The sequence below is a fragment of the Somniosus microcephalus genome, chromosome 2 (genome assembly GCF_052327205.1).
Source record: "Somniosus microcephalus isolate GS21.2 chromosome 2, FLI_Smic_1.0, whole genome shotgun sequence".
Classification (NCBI taxonomy): domain Eukaryota; kingdom Metazoa; phylum Chordata; class Chondrichthyes; order Squaliformes; family Somniosidae; genus Somniosus; species Somniosus microcephalus.
In genome coordinates, this window is record NC_140988.1 from 153,729,862 (window position 1) to 153,742,741 (window position 12,880).

The 12,880-nt window shown below is 42.9% G+C and overlaps 1 protein-coding gene across 6 annotated transcripts in view; it reads left to right on the top strand.

The window, feature by feature from the left end:
* Positions 1-12,880, top strand: part of ptpn13 (protein tyrosine phosphatase non-receptor type 13) — a 358,778-nt gene that overhangs the window by 93,280 nt on the left and 252,618 nt on the right. For all 6 annotated transcript variants that reach the window (XM_085963776.1, XM_085963803.1, XM_085963794.1 and 3 more), the window contains 2 exons: positions 6,017-6,202; positions 6,690-6,777. In XM_085963776.1, coding sequence (XP_085819902.1) covers positions 6,017-6,202; positions 6,690-6,777 — 274 coding nt within the window. The remainder of the gene's footprint in view (positions 1-6,016; positions 6,203-6,689; positions 6,778-12,880) is intronic.

Genomic DNA, 12,880 nt, shown 5'->3' on the forward strand with positions numbered 1-12,880 from the left:
TTCCCTGTCAGCACCACCCCACCCTCCTGCCTCATCCCGATAGGGGACCCTGCTCAGCTGCCATCAACTATCGCAGCAGCAATGTAGAAAATTCTGCAGAGTATCCCTTCCAGCCATAGGCGATGATTGGGACTTTTCTAACCTGGGAAAATTTGAAACCAGTTGAGTTATACAGCAGCGCCTAGACAGCACTGAATTTTCTCAGCTTGAATATGTCCTGATTGGCATCCAGAGGTGGAAGGATATTGATTTGCAGGATTTCTTACGGAATTGCTTGTTCTTGTTCCAATAGCTGATGCAGTTAAGCAGCGCCTTGCAGGGAGGAGTCACAATGGTGGGTCTCGGAGGAGTAGGAGACACTGGGAGGTGAAATTCCTACTTTTGGTAAAAGTAAACTTGTATGAAATACCTCATTTTACTTATGACGTTTTTTCAATAAAATGATCAAAGATGGAATTTCACCTCCTAGTACAGTAGCATGAATATCTCTTGAGATAGTTTTTGTTTTACTTGAAAGAAAGTGGTTTATATTGGAACAACTTCCTGTATATTTCTTCACCTTCGGTGAGAAACATTAAAAATACTACATTAATCCTTTGGTAGAGTGGCTACATCTGTACCATGAAAAAAAAAGCTTCCAGTTCTTTAAGTCTGAAAATGAGAAAGGTGTGTAATTTAGTTTCCTTTTTACATCAATGGACCTATTCGTGGAAAGATATGTACCACTTGTAATAAACATTTAGATGTGAATGACTGAAATTGTTCTGACAGCACTCTGGACAATTGATCTGAAGAATCCAACTTTGGATTCCTATACTGCCTGCGTTGCAAATTCACTAGAGGAAGCATTCTGTACTGTTAATGCAAAACCAAGAGATCTAACAATTATGCAGTATTTGGAGACCTGTCACTTAGATGTTAAGCCAATAACGCAACAATCAGTGAGTGGTTTGTGTATAAAATAAAGCCTTTTCAGATTCCAATGTTTTTACCAAATAAAACCCAAAAGAGAATGGGAATTTTAATTCATTTTACCCAGCTATCCAGAGACTTTTGTATAACAAACTATCTTATTGAATTGGGTTCAAAATTTAGCTCGCTGAAGGGAATGCAAAATAAGTCTGGTCTTAATTTTGTCAGGCCGTAGTCTCTAACTTATCTGTGAGAGAGTTACGTTTCTATGTAAAATAGTACAGTGGAAGGAGCAGCAGCAACACCTTTATCAAGCCTGAGCTACCATTCATAGAATTTTACAGCACAGAAGGAGGCCAATCAGCCCATCGCACCTGAGCTGCCTCTCTGAAAGATTTTGGTCCATTCCATTGTTCTTTCCACTTTTATAAAAAAAAAATTCTTACATAGGATTACATAGGATATACGGCACAGAAACAGGCCATTCAGCTCAACCAGTCCATGCTGGCATTTATCGTCCACTCGAGCCTCCTCCTGTCTTTCCTCATCAGTTTTGAAGAAGGGTCCAACCCGAAACGTCAACTCAAATTTCTCTCCACGGATGTTGCCTGACCTGCTGAGTTTTTCCAGCATTTTCTGTTGTTAATTCAGCATAACACTCTATTCCCTTCTCCCTCATATGCTTGTCCAGCCTCCCCTTAAATGCATCTATACTGTTCGCTTCAAGCGCTCCCTGTGGTAGCGAGTTCCACGTTCCCACCACTCTCTGGGTGAAGAAGTTTCTTCTGAGTTCCTTATTGGATTTCTTGGTGACTATCTTATATTGATGGCCTCTGGTTATGCTCTTGCTCACAAGTGGAAGCATTCTCTTTGTATCCACTCCGTCAAAACCTTTCATAATTTTAAAGACCTCTATTAGGTCACCCCTCAGCCTTTTTTCAAGAGAAAAGAGATACAGCCTGTTCATCCTTTCCTCGCATTTCTGGTATCATCCTTGTAAATCTTCTCTGCACCCTCTCCTTTTTATAATATGGCGACCAGAACTGCACACAGTATTCTACGTGTGGTCTAACCAAGGTTCGATACAGGTTTAGCATAACTTCCCTACTTTTCAATTCTATCCCTCTAGAAATAAACCCTAGTGCTTAGTTTGCTTTTTTTATGGCCTTGCTAACCTGTGTCGCAACTTTTAGTGATTTGTGTATTTGTACTCCCTTTATCCCTCTACCCCACCCAGTCTCGCACCCACCCTAAGTGACCTCCCTATTCTTCCTACCAAAATGTAAGACCTCACATTTATCTGTGTTGAACTTCATTTGCCAATTATATGCCCATTCTGCAAGTTTATTAATGTCCTCCTGTAATTTGTTGCAGTCCTCCTCAGTATTGACTAACCCCCCCCCCCCCGCCAATTTGGTGTCACCTGCAAATTTAGAAATTGTGTTTTTGATTCCAAAGTCTGAATCATTGATGTAAATTGTGAACAGCAGTGGTCCAAGCACTGATCCTTGTGGAACACTACTCACCTTTTGCCACTGTGAATTGCTACCCTTTACCCCTACTCTCTGCTTTCTGTCTTGAAACCAGTTCGCTATCCATTCTGCTGCTTGTCCCCTGACTCCGCATTCTCTGACCTTGTTCATTAGTCTATTATGGGGTACCTTATCGAAGGCCTTTTGAAAATCTAGATAAATTACATCTACTGCATTACCATTGTCTACTCTCTCTGTTACCTCTTCAAAAAATTCAGTGAGGTTGTTTAAACAAGACTTTCCCTTTTGAATTCCATGCTGACTATTCCTTTATAATTCCCTGGACATGTTCTATCCCCCTTCTTGAATATGGGTATTACATTAGCTATCCGCCAGTCTTCTGGCACTACACCTTTTTCTAATGAATTATTAAACATGTGTAGTAATTCCTCTGCTGTCTCTCTCCTAGATTCTTTTAAAATGCATGGATGCAATCCATCCAGACCAGGGTTTTTTTTATCCTCTTTGAGTTTGATTAATTTTAATATATCCCCTCTTTTTAATTTTAAATGCATGTATCTCATTATTAATCTTTTCATCCAATGTCATGTCCACCTGTTCTATCTCCTTGGTAAATACTGAAGTAAAATAATTATTTAATATTTCTGCCATCTCTCTATCGTCACCTATGGTATTATCCAGTCTATCCCTTAATGGCCCTATTCCCATCCCAACCTTCCTTTTTTTTTATTGATGTGCCTGTAAAATATTTTACTATTTTGTCTTCTCAAAATATCTAGCTATTTTTCTTTAAATGCCATTCTGCTTCCACTAATTGTGGTAGGACATTTTAAGCCCAAACAACCCTTTGCATAACATTTTTTTTCCTAACCCACCGCTTCATTCTTTTGATGATGATCAGTATAGAAATAACTTATTTTAGCTTAAAATGCATGAGCAAATTAATATTTCAAATCAACTTTATTGGATCTGATGTATAATTGTCTTCAGACCTCTGCTTTCTTGCATTCTTTCTCATGACCTATCAGCAACACTCTTTGTATTTCTCCTCTTTCCCAGTGAAAGATCTTAGGCTCCTTGTTATAAGAGGAGCCAATCTGTGATTACTTTCTCAATTTTTGTTGTACCTTTTTTGCTCACTTTTGGTTTGAGTAAGTTGCCTGTTGTAGATAGCAGAGTCTTCGTCTTTTCATCAACCTCTGCAATAGACTTTATTCCTTGTGTAGGGGTATTTCTATAGTCCATTATTAGAAATCTGATCCAACTTTTTTTACTCATTAGAAATTTTGGACTAACAACAGAAAATGCTGGAAATACTCAGCAGGCCAGGCAGCATCCGTGGAGAGAGAAACAGAGTTAACGTTTCAGGTCTGGGACCCTTCATCAGAACTGGAAAAAGCTGGAGATGTAACAGATATTAAGCAGGTGCAGAGACGGGGGATGGGGGGGGCGCGTTTAGGAGGGGAGGAAGAAATTGAAAGAACATCCTGTACTTTTGTAAGAGGCAGGAAAGATAAAATGTTGCAAATCGGAGTGGCAAAAATCATACTGCATGAAAAATGGGGGCAGGGATTATTATCTGAAATTGTTGAACTCGATGTTGAGTCCGGCAGGCTGCAAAGTGCCTAATCGAAAGATGAGGTGCTGTTATAGAGTCATAGAGTAATACAGCACGGATAGAGGCCCTTCGGCCCATCGTGTCCGCGCCGGCCATCAAGCCCTGTCTAACCTAATCCCATATTCCAGCATTTGGCCCGTAGCCTTGTATGCTGTGGCACTTCAAGTGCTCATCCAAATGCTTCTTAAATGTTGTGAGGGTTTCTGCCTCCACAACCCTTTCAGGCAGTGAGTTCCAGACTCCAACCACCCTCTGGGTGAAAAAGTTCTTTCTCAAATCCCCTCTAAACCTCCCGCCCTTTACCTTGAATCTATGCCCCCTAGTTATTGACCCCTCTACTAAGGGAAAAAGCTCCTCAGCATCCATCCGATCTATGCCCCTCATAATTTTGTACACCTCAATCATGTCCCCCCTCAGCCTCCTCTGCTCCAAGGAAAACAAACCCAATCTGCCCAGTCTCTCTTCATAGCTGAAGCGCTCCAGCCCTGGTAACATCCTGGTGAACCTCCTCTGCACCCTCTCCAACGCGATCACATCCTTCCTGTAGTGTGGCGACCAGAACTGCACACAGTATTCCAGCTGTGGCCTAACCAGTGTTTTATGCAGCTCCATCCCTCAAGCTTACGTTGAGCTTCATTGGAGCAATGTAATAGGCCGAGAGCAGAGAGATCAGAGTGGGAGTGAAGCGGTGAATTAAAGTGACAGGCGACCGGAAGCTCAGGGTCACCCTTACGGACTGAATGGAGGTGTACCGCAAAGCGGTCGCCCAATCAGCGTTTGGTCTCCCCAATGTAGAGGAGACCGCATCATGAGCAGCGAATACAGTATATTAAATTGCAAGAAGTACAAGTAAATTGCTGTTTCACCTGGAAGGGATGTTTGGGGCCCTGAACAGTGGGAAGGGAGGAGGTAAAACGGCATGTGTTGCATCTCCTGCGCTTGCACGGGAAGGTGCCAGGTGAAGGAGAAGGGCTGTTGGGGGTGATTGAGGAGTGGACCAGAGTGTCACGGAGGGAGCGGTCCCTTCAGAATGCTGAAAGGGGAGGTGAGGGGAAGATGTGTTTGGTGGTGGGATCATGTTGGAGGTGGCGGAAATGGTGGAGGATGATCCGTTGAATGTGGAGGCTGGTGGGGTGAAAGGTGAGGACAAGGGGAACCCTATCGTGGTTCTGGGAGGGAGGGGAAGTGGTGAGAGCAGAAGTGCGGGAAATAGAACGGACATGGTCAAGGACCGTGTCAACCACAGTAGAGCGGAATCCTCGGTTGAGGAAAAAGGAAGACATGTCGGAAGCACTGGTATGGAAGGTGGCATCATCAGAACAGACGCAGCGGAGACGGAGAAACTGGGAGAATGGAATAGAGTCCTTACAGGAAGCGGGGTGGGAGGAAGTGTAGTCCAGGTAGCTGTGGGAGTTGGTAGCTCGAGGAACAGCACCTCATCTTTCAATTAGGCACTTTGCAGCTTGCTGGACTCAACATTGAGTTCAACAATTTCAGATAATTATCCCTGCCCCCATTTTTCATGGTGTATGATTTTTGCCACTTCCATTTGCAACATTTTATCTTGCCTCTTACAAAAGTACAGGATGTTCTTTCAATTCCTTCCTCCCCTCCTAACCTCCCCCCCCCCCGCCGTCTCTGCACCTGCTTAATATCTGTTACATCTCCAGCTATTTCCAGTTCTGATGAAGGTTCCCAGACCTGAAACGTTAACTCTGTTTCTCTCTCCACAGATGCTGCCTGGCCTGCTGAGTATTTCGAGCATTTTCTGTTGTTATTTCAGATTTCCAGCATCCGCAGTATTTTGCTATTATAGACATTTTGGACTGCTCATTCCACTTTTCCATTACCGTGGATATCCTGGCAATGAAGTAGCATGCTTGAAATTCCTCTGTTTCTTTAACTTAATTCTTCAGAGGTGAACTGTGCAATGTGGACCATTTAAAAAAAAAAAATAAGGTAACTGCAGTAATTTATTTTCTTTGCATTTTAGCCAATCAAACTTGGGGATCACCTGAATAGCGTATTATTGAATATGTGTGAAGACCTGATGTACACACGAGTGACAATACGGACCATTCTAGATGCTTGCAGTGCTCATATCCGGAACAGTAACACTGCACCAGCTTTTTCGTATGTCAAACAGCTGGTGAAACTTGTCTTGGGTAGTCTAACTGCTGTAAGTGCTTGGCTGTGAAATTCAATTATTTTGTACATTCATTGTGATTATAAGGTCATGGGATTTCAACCATGCCAAAAACATGTTACTGGAAATCCTAATACTGGCCCCTTGCAGATGTAATAATATTTCCCATTTTGAAAAGGTTTATTAGTGAAACAAGGAATAAGTTTTAAAAAGGCATCATACATGGCAAAAATGTTTTGACGAAGAGAGGGGGAAATAAAAGTTTTCCAACACACACCGTATGATGGCCTATAGCCCAATGAAAAACGTGCATGTTGGGTGAAAACATTTGACCACTTTTGTTCTTTCCTTCCCAACTAGCAGTGATATTCTGTTGAGAGATTGGATGCCAGTTTAATCATGGGAAACCTGAATTTTCACTATACATAGTAATAGTAATCTATGTCATCGTTGTAAGTTAGATTAATTTGAACAAAGTGAAAACGATGATTAGGTCTAATGCTTGGTGTTTTCCATGTAGCTGAATCAGCTGTCCTTAAATCCAATCAGCAAGCCAGATCGTAGCCAAGAAATTCGGGATCGACTGAGAGGCAAGGGCCTTCTAACAGGTGAGTTTACAAAACAACTTGCTCGTAGAAAGTATTTGAGAATAAATATAAATGTGAGTACCCTAGTGACTTAATGAGTAAAATAATTACCTAGTGATATACCTATCAATTCATCCAATGAAAAGCGACGAGTTAAGAAAGTAACTATAGGTTTTTATTGGCTAAATAACAGAGCCCACCCTCGTGGGTGATCGGATCCAACAAGGAGGAATACCAGCCAGTCGACCACCTTTATACCTGGGCAGGTAGGTGGAGCCATGGGCGGAGTCAGCAGTGGTCAGCCCAGGTATAACAGCGTGACAAGAGGCGACCTCGTGTAGTGATGTAACAGTGTAAACAATGATAACCATAGTGTAACGATATAACAGTGATAACCATAGTGTAACGATAGTGAACGATAAAAGTGGTTTACCACACCTAGTGTGTCGTTGAGTCATACAGAGCTAGGTTCAGACCCTGCTCTGTGCTGAGGTTGCCTTTGGTGCTCTGAAGGGAGGAGAAAAAAATTGTTAAGGGTTCCTGCTCCTGAGTGGTATTTAGGGCTCCATGCTGGAAAGTGGGTATTGGATGAGGACAGAACTGCTCCGTACTTTTGAATAGGCTTATGTGAAGAATTCTGCCTTGCTATTTCGGGACCTGGGAAACTGTATGCCAGCATGAGTTAGTAGCGTAGAAATGTAATCATGCCTCACCAAGTTTGTAGGCACAAAATGGGCAGCTATGTGCTCACTATGGCGGGTGCTGTGCACCCATCTCGCGCTGCAAGTGTGCCATCTGCCATATTGAATAGGGCACCCCATAGGCGTCCATAGAAGCATGAAAAAAAGTCATTAGAATAAAATAAGGGTCCTACGCTGGTTGTAGGACATTTTTGTGAAATTGGCCTGGCCCGGCACCTGTGATTAAACTCGCCTGGCAAATTATGGTGCTAACAGTCAAGAAGGACTTGGCAGGAGTGCTATTTAAAGGGGTCATCCTCTTCATATAACCTAGTTGCTGGCTTGTTCGGTTAGGTTGCTGTTCAACTTCTGGGCTTTTTGTTGCTGACAATTTTCTCTGTTGCACAAGTAAATTGTGAGATTTGGGAAGAACTTTTTGTGGGTGCTGGACTGCTTGTCTGCCTACAAACATTTTTTCTCTCATGGGTGGTGTGTTGGCCATTGGGGCTGGAAGAGGAGGGGGAGCAGCTGGTCACAATCACCATCTGAATCATAGAATAGTTACGGCATTTTTTTCCTTCAGGTACTTATCCAACTCCCTTTTGAAAGCCATGATTGAATCTGCCTCCACCACCTTTTCAGGCAGTGCATTCCAGATCATAACCACTCGCTGCGTAAAAAAGTTTTCCCTCATATCGCTTTTGGTTCTTTTGCCAATCACCTTAAATCTGTGTCCTCTGGTTCTCGACCCTTCTGCCAATGGGAACAGTTTCTCTCTATCTACTCTGTCTGGATCCCTCATGATTTTGAACACCTCTATCAAATCTCCTCTCAACCTGCTCTGCTCCAAGGAGAACACCCCCAGCTTCTCTGGTCTATCCACATAACTGAAGTCCCTCATCCCTGGAACCATTCTTGTAAATCTTTTCTGCACTTTCTTTAAGGCCTTCACATCCTTCCTGAAGTGTGGTGCCCAGAATTGGACACACTACTCCAGTTGAGGCTGAACCAGTGTTTTATAAAGGTTCATCATAACTTTCTTGCTTTTGTACTTTGCCTCTATTTATAAAGTCCAGGATCCTGTATGCTTTTTTTAACCGATTTCTCAACCTGCCCTGCCACCTTCAACGATTTGTGCACAGATACTCCCAGGTCTCTCTGTTCATGCACCCCCTTTAGGATTGTACCCTTTAGTTTATATTGCCGCCTCTTCTTGTTCTTCCTACCAAAATGTATCACTTTGAACTTTTCTGCTTTAAATTTCATCTGCTACGTTTCCGCCCAATCCACCGGCCTGTCTATGTCCTCTTGAAGTCTATCACTATCCTCCTCACTGTTCACTATGCTTACAAGTTTTGTGTCATCTGCAAATGTTTAAATTGTGCCCTGTACACCCAAGTCTAAGTCATTAATATATATCAAGAAAAGCAGTGGTCCTAGTACCGGCCCTGGGGAACACCACTGTATACCTTCCTCCAGTCTGGAAAAACAACCGTTCACCACTACTCTCTGTTTCCTGTCACTTAGCCAATTTCGTATCCATGCTGCCACTGTCCCTTTTATTCCATGGGCTTCAATTTTGCTGGCAAGCCTATTATGTGGCACTTTATCAAATACCTTTTGGAAGTCCATGTACACCACATCAACCACATTGCCCTCATCAAAAAACTTAATCAAGTTGGTTAAACACGATTTGCCTTTAACAAATCCGTGCTGTCTTTCCTTAATTAATCCACACTTGTCCAAGTGACTGTTCATTTTGTCCCGGATTATCGTTTCTAAAAGCCCCACCACTGAGGTTAGACTGACTGGCCCGTAGTTACTGGGTTTATCCGTACACCCTTTTCTGAACAAGGGTGAAACATTTACAATTCTCCAGTCCTCTGGCACCACCCCCGTATCTAAGGATGATTTGATTGGAAGATTATGGCCAGTACCTCTGCAATTTCCACCTTTTACTTCCCTCAACATCCTAGGATGCATCCCATCCAGTCCTGGTGACTTATCTACTTTAAGTACAGCCAGCCTTTCCAGTACTTCCTCTTTATCAATTTTTAGCCTATCCAGTATCTTAACTACCTCCTCTTTCACTATAAATTTGGCAGCATCTTCTTCCTTGGTAAAGACAGATGCAAAGTACTCATTTAGTACTCAGCCATGCCCTCTGCCTCCATGCGTAGGTCTCCTGTTTGGTCCCTAATCAGTCCACACCCTCCTTAATACCTGTTTTTTATTTATATGTCTATAGAAGACTTTTGGATTCCTTTTGTTAGCTGCCAGTCTATTCTCATACTCTCTCTTTGTCCCTCATTTCCTTTTTCACTTCCCCTCTGAACTTTCTATATTCAGCCTGGCTTTCACTTGTATTCACAACCTGACATCTGTCATACGCCCCCTTTTTCTGCTTCATCTTACTCTCTATCTCTTTCTTCATCCAAGGAGCTCTGACTTTGGTTGCCCTACCTTTCCCCCTCGTGGGAATGTACCTCGACTGTACCCGAACCATCTCCTCTTTAAAGGCAGCCCATTATTCGATTCCAGTTTTGCCTGCCAATCTTTGATTCCCATATACCCAGGCCAGATCCGTTCTCAACCCACTGCAGTTGGCCCTCCTTCAATTAAATATTTTTACTCTAGATTGCTCCCTGTCTTTTTCCATAGCTAATCTAAACCTTATGATACTGTGATCACTGTTCCCTAAATGTTCCCCTAAAAGCCCTGCAGCGGGTAGTCAAAACTGCCCAACGCATTACCGGCACCCGGCTACCGACCATAGAGCACATATACCAGAAACGCTGTTTACGGCGGTCACGGTCCATCATCAAAGACCCTACCCACCCCAGCCACAGTCTGTTCGCCCTCCTGCCATCTGGAAGACGCTACAGATGCATTCGCACCCGTACGACCAGATTTAGGAACAGCTTCTTTCCCAGGGCTGTCATCCTACTGAACTCCACAAATAAACTCTAAAGCCTGCACATCTGCCAATGCACTTTATTATGGTTATGTTTATGTTAATGTATTACAAGCCAAATGTATGTTGAATGTTTAAATGTCTTAAACTAAATGTACACTCTCGGGAGCCGCAAGCCTACATTTCGTTGTACTGCACTTGTGCACTAACAATGACAATAAAAGTTGATTTGATTTGACTTGCTCCACTTGACCCACCTTCCTTCCTCGTTGGGCCGGAAACATGCTGATCAAGAAAGTTCTCTTGAATACACTTCAGAAATTCTTCCCCCTCTCTGCCCTTTACACTATTACTATCCCAGTCTATATTAGGATAGTTGAAGTCCCCCATTATCACTACTCTATAGTTCTTGCACCTCTCTGAAATTTTCCTGCAAATTTGCACCTGTATATCCTTCCCACTAGTTGGTGGCCTATAGAATACACCTAGTAGAGCCCTCTAGCAGTCCAACCTCATCAGTGTTGCCCTCATTTTACTCAAAAATATTAAGACTAACACCAAATCCAGAATTTTTTTTTTTTTTTACTACAAATCACGTGATATTTGGTAATTGTCAACTTGCAGAATTAAGAATCGCCCTTGAGCCAGTGTTCCTCTGAAGTATTCTAGTGCTCCTATGAAGTGGATCCCCAGTTGCTACAGCTATGGAAATGGAAGGCTGCTGAGATCCCATTGAAGACACTTCAGATGGCCGTGGTAGATGACCTTGAGATGCTCTGAGCCTTGAGAGCCTGGTTGCAGACTGCGGCACCTTGGTTTGGCCGGGGTAGTCTGATTCAGCTAGCTGTGTGGCACTGACAGAGTGGATGGTGGGGGAGCAGGCATGCTGTTATTCCTGAGAGGACAGCAGGTGCATCTCCCATAGAACCAATACCACTCACCTGGGGCTGCACCTCAGCACTCCTACTGTTCTGTAGGAGTGATGTGATGCTCTGGAAGCCCCTGCCAATGCTGGACCCCAGAGCCAAAATGGTAGGCAGTGTGAGCTGCCATGAAAATTGGCAGAGCCGTTGCCAAAGGCTCCATCATGATGGGCACTATAAGATCCCAGAGCGACCCTGCTTCCAAATGATTCGAGGTTGACCTGTATTGGAGACAGTGATTTAACTTTATTCAGCACAAGCAAGACTTAATACATTACAGTATTCAAGCAGCAGTTTACAGAGAATAATTGAGACTTGTATTACCCTGTATACTCTGGGTAGAAGCTGCAACCATGAGTAAGCTGCACCCTGTGTCTCTTGTCTCTCGTCTCTCTTCATTTCCTGGGTGTCTCCTTGATTTTTCCTGAAATCTTCCACTCCTGATAACTTCTACACTTTGTGGGTTTTAAGACCCCCTTCTTATACCCTTACTCTCATTCAAAACCTATGGAGTCCTCCTGAACCAATCACTGGCTGACACCCAAACCCAAAATCCAATCATAAAGATGCCATGTATGCAGCACCCTGGCTTACGCAGGTTCTCGTCCTATAACACCCTGGCATCATCTGTTTTTGACCATCAAGACTTGTATCTGGGGTAGCTATGGCAATAAAAAAGAATATGCCTCCATAGGTTGAGATACGGCCCTTGCTGTTGGCCTTTGTTTTTAATTCACTGCAGATGTCATAACACCGTGGCAACCACACATGACCTTGGTTCCCAGGCTAACTGCAGTCTATTCGACCATGGCAATCTCTTTCTCACCCCAGGTTGTCTGGTTACAGCTTGCTCACAGACTTTTAAGCATAAGAAAAAGGGTTACATGTGCTATATAATTCAGGTCATCATTGCAAACAGTTGATGATTACAAACTTCTACATTTAATTCTTACACATGATTATAAATCTATTACTGATGATAAGATATTAATGGTTATAAGATATCAAAATAAGTATTCCAAAAAACAACTAATACGTATTTCATAACAATCTTACAGTCCCTTTGCCTCTTACCGCAGCCCCTGGAATTCCATTAATTCCTCTAGTTCGTTCCCACAGACAAGCTGTCTGTTTTGTTTTGCTAGAAAACATCTTTAATTTGGCCAAGCAAGGCCCTGTGCCTTCCTTTCTTCCATTTTAAATCTAATCTAGTTTATCCAAGGCATATTACACTAGTTTAAAAGCATGATTATTCAAGAATCGGCGTGCATTGGTTAACAGTTACGTAATACAAACTTAAACCTATAACTAATCATGCTTATTTCATTACAGTCCCTGTTAGTTATTAGGGGGAATCTGAAATGGAGATTTCTCCAGACACTTGCTGCACCACTGTATTGTTCATGAAGCTGACCACTCGCTTCATGTTGACAGCATGGTCTTCATGCACTGTGAGATAATCCGGCACAATTTGGAGCTCAACTTCTCCATTATGCATAAGCTCACTGGCAGGCTGCTGAGTGCACTTAGTGTTTCCTGATGTATCGCCTTCAGCAGTCTATGCCTTCAAGGCCAACAATTGAGTCATCTGTGGCAGGGCTACAATC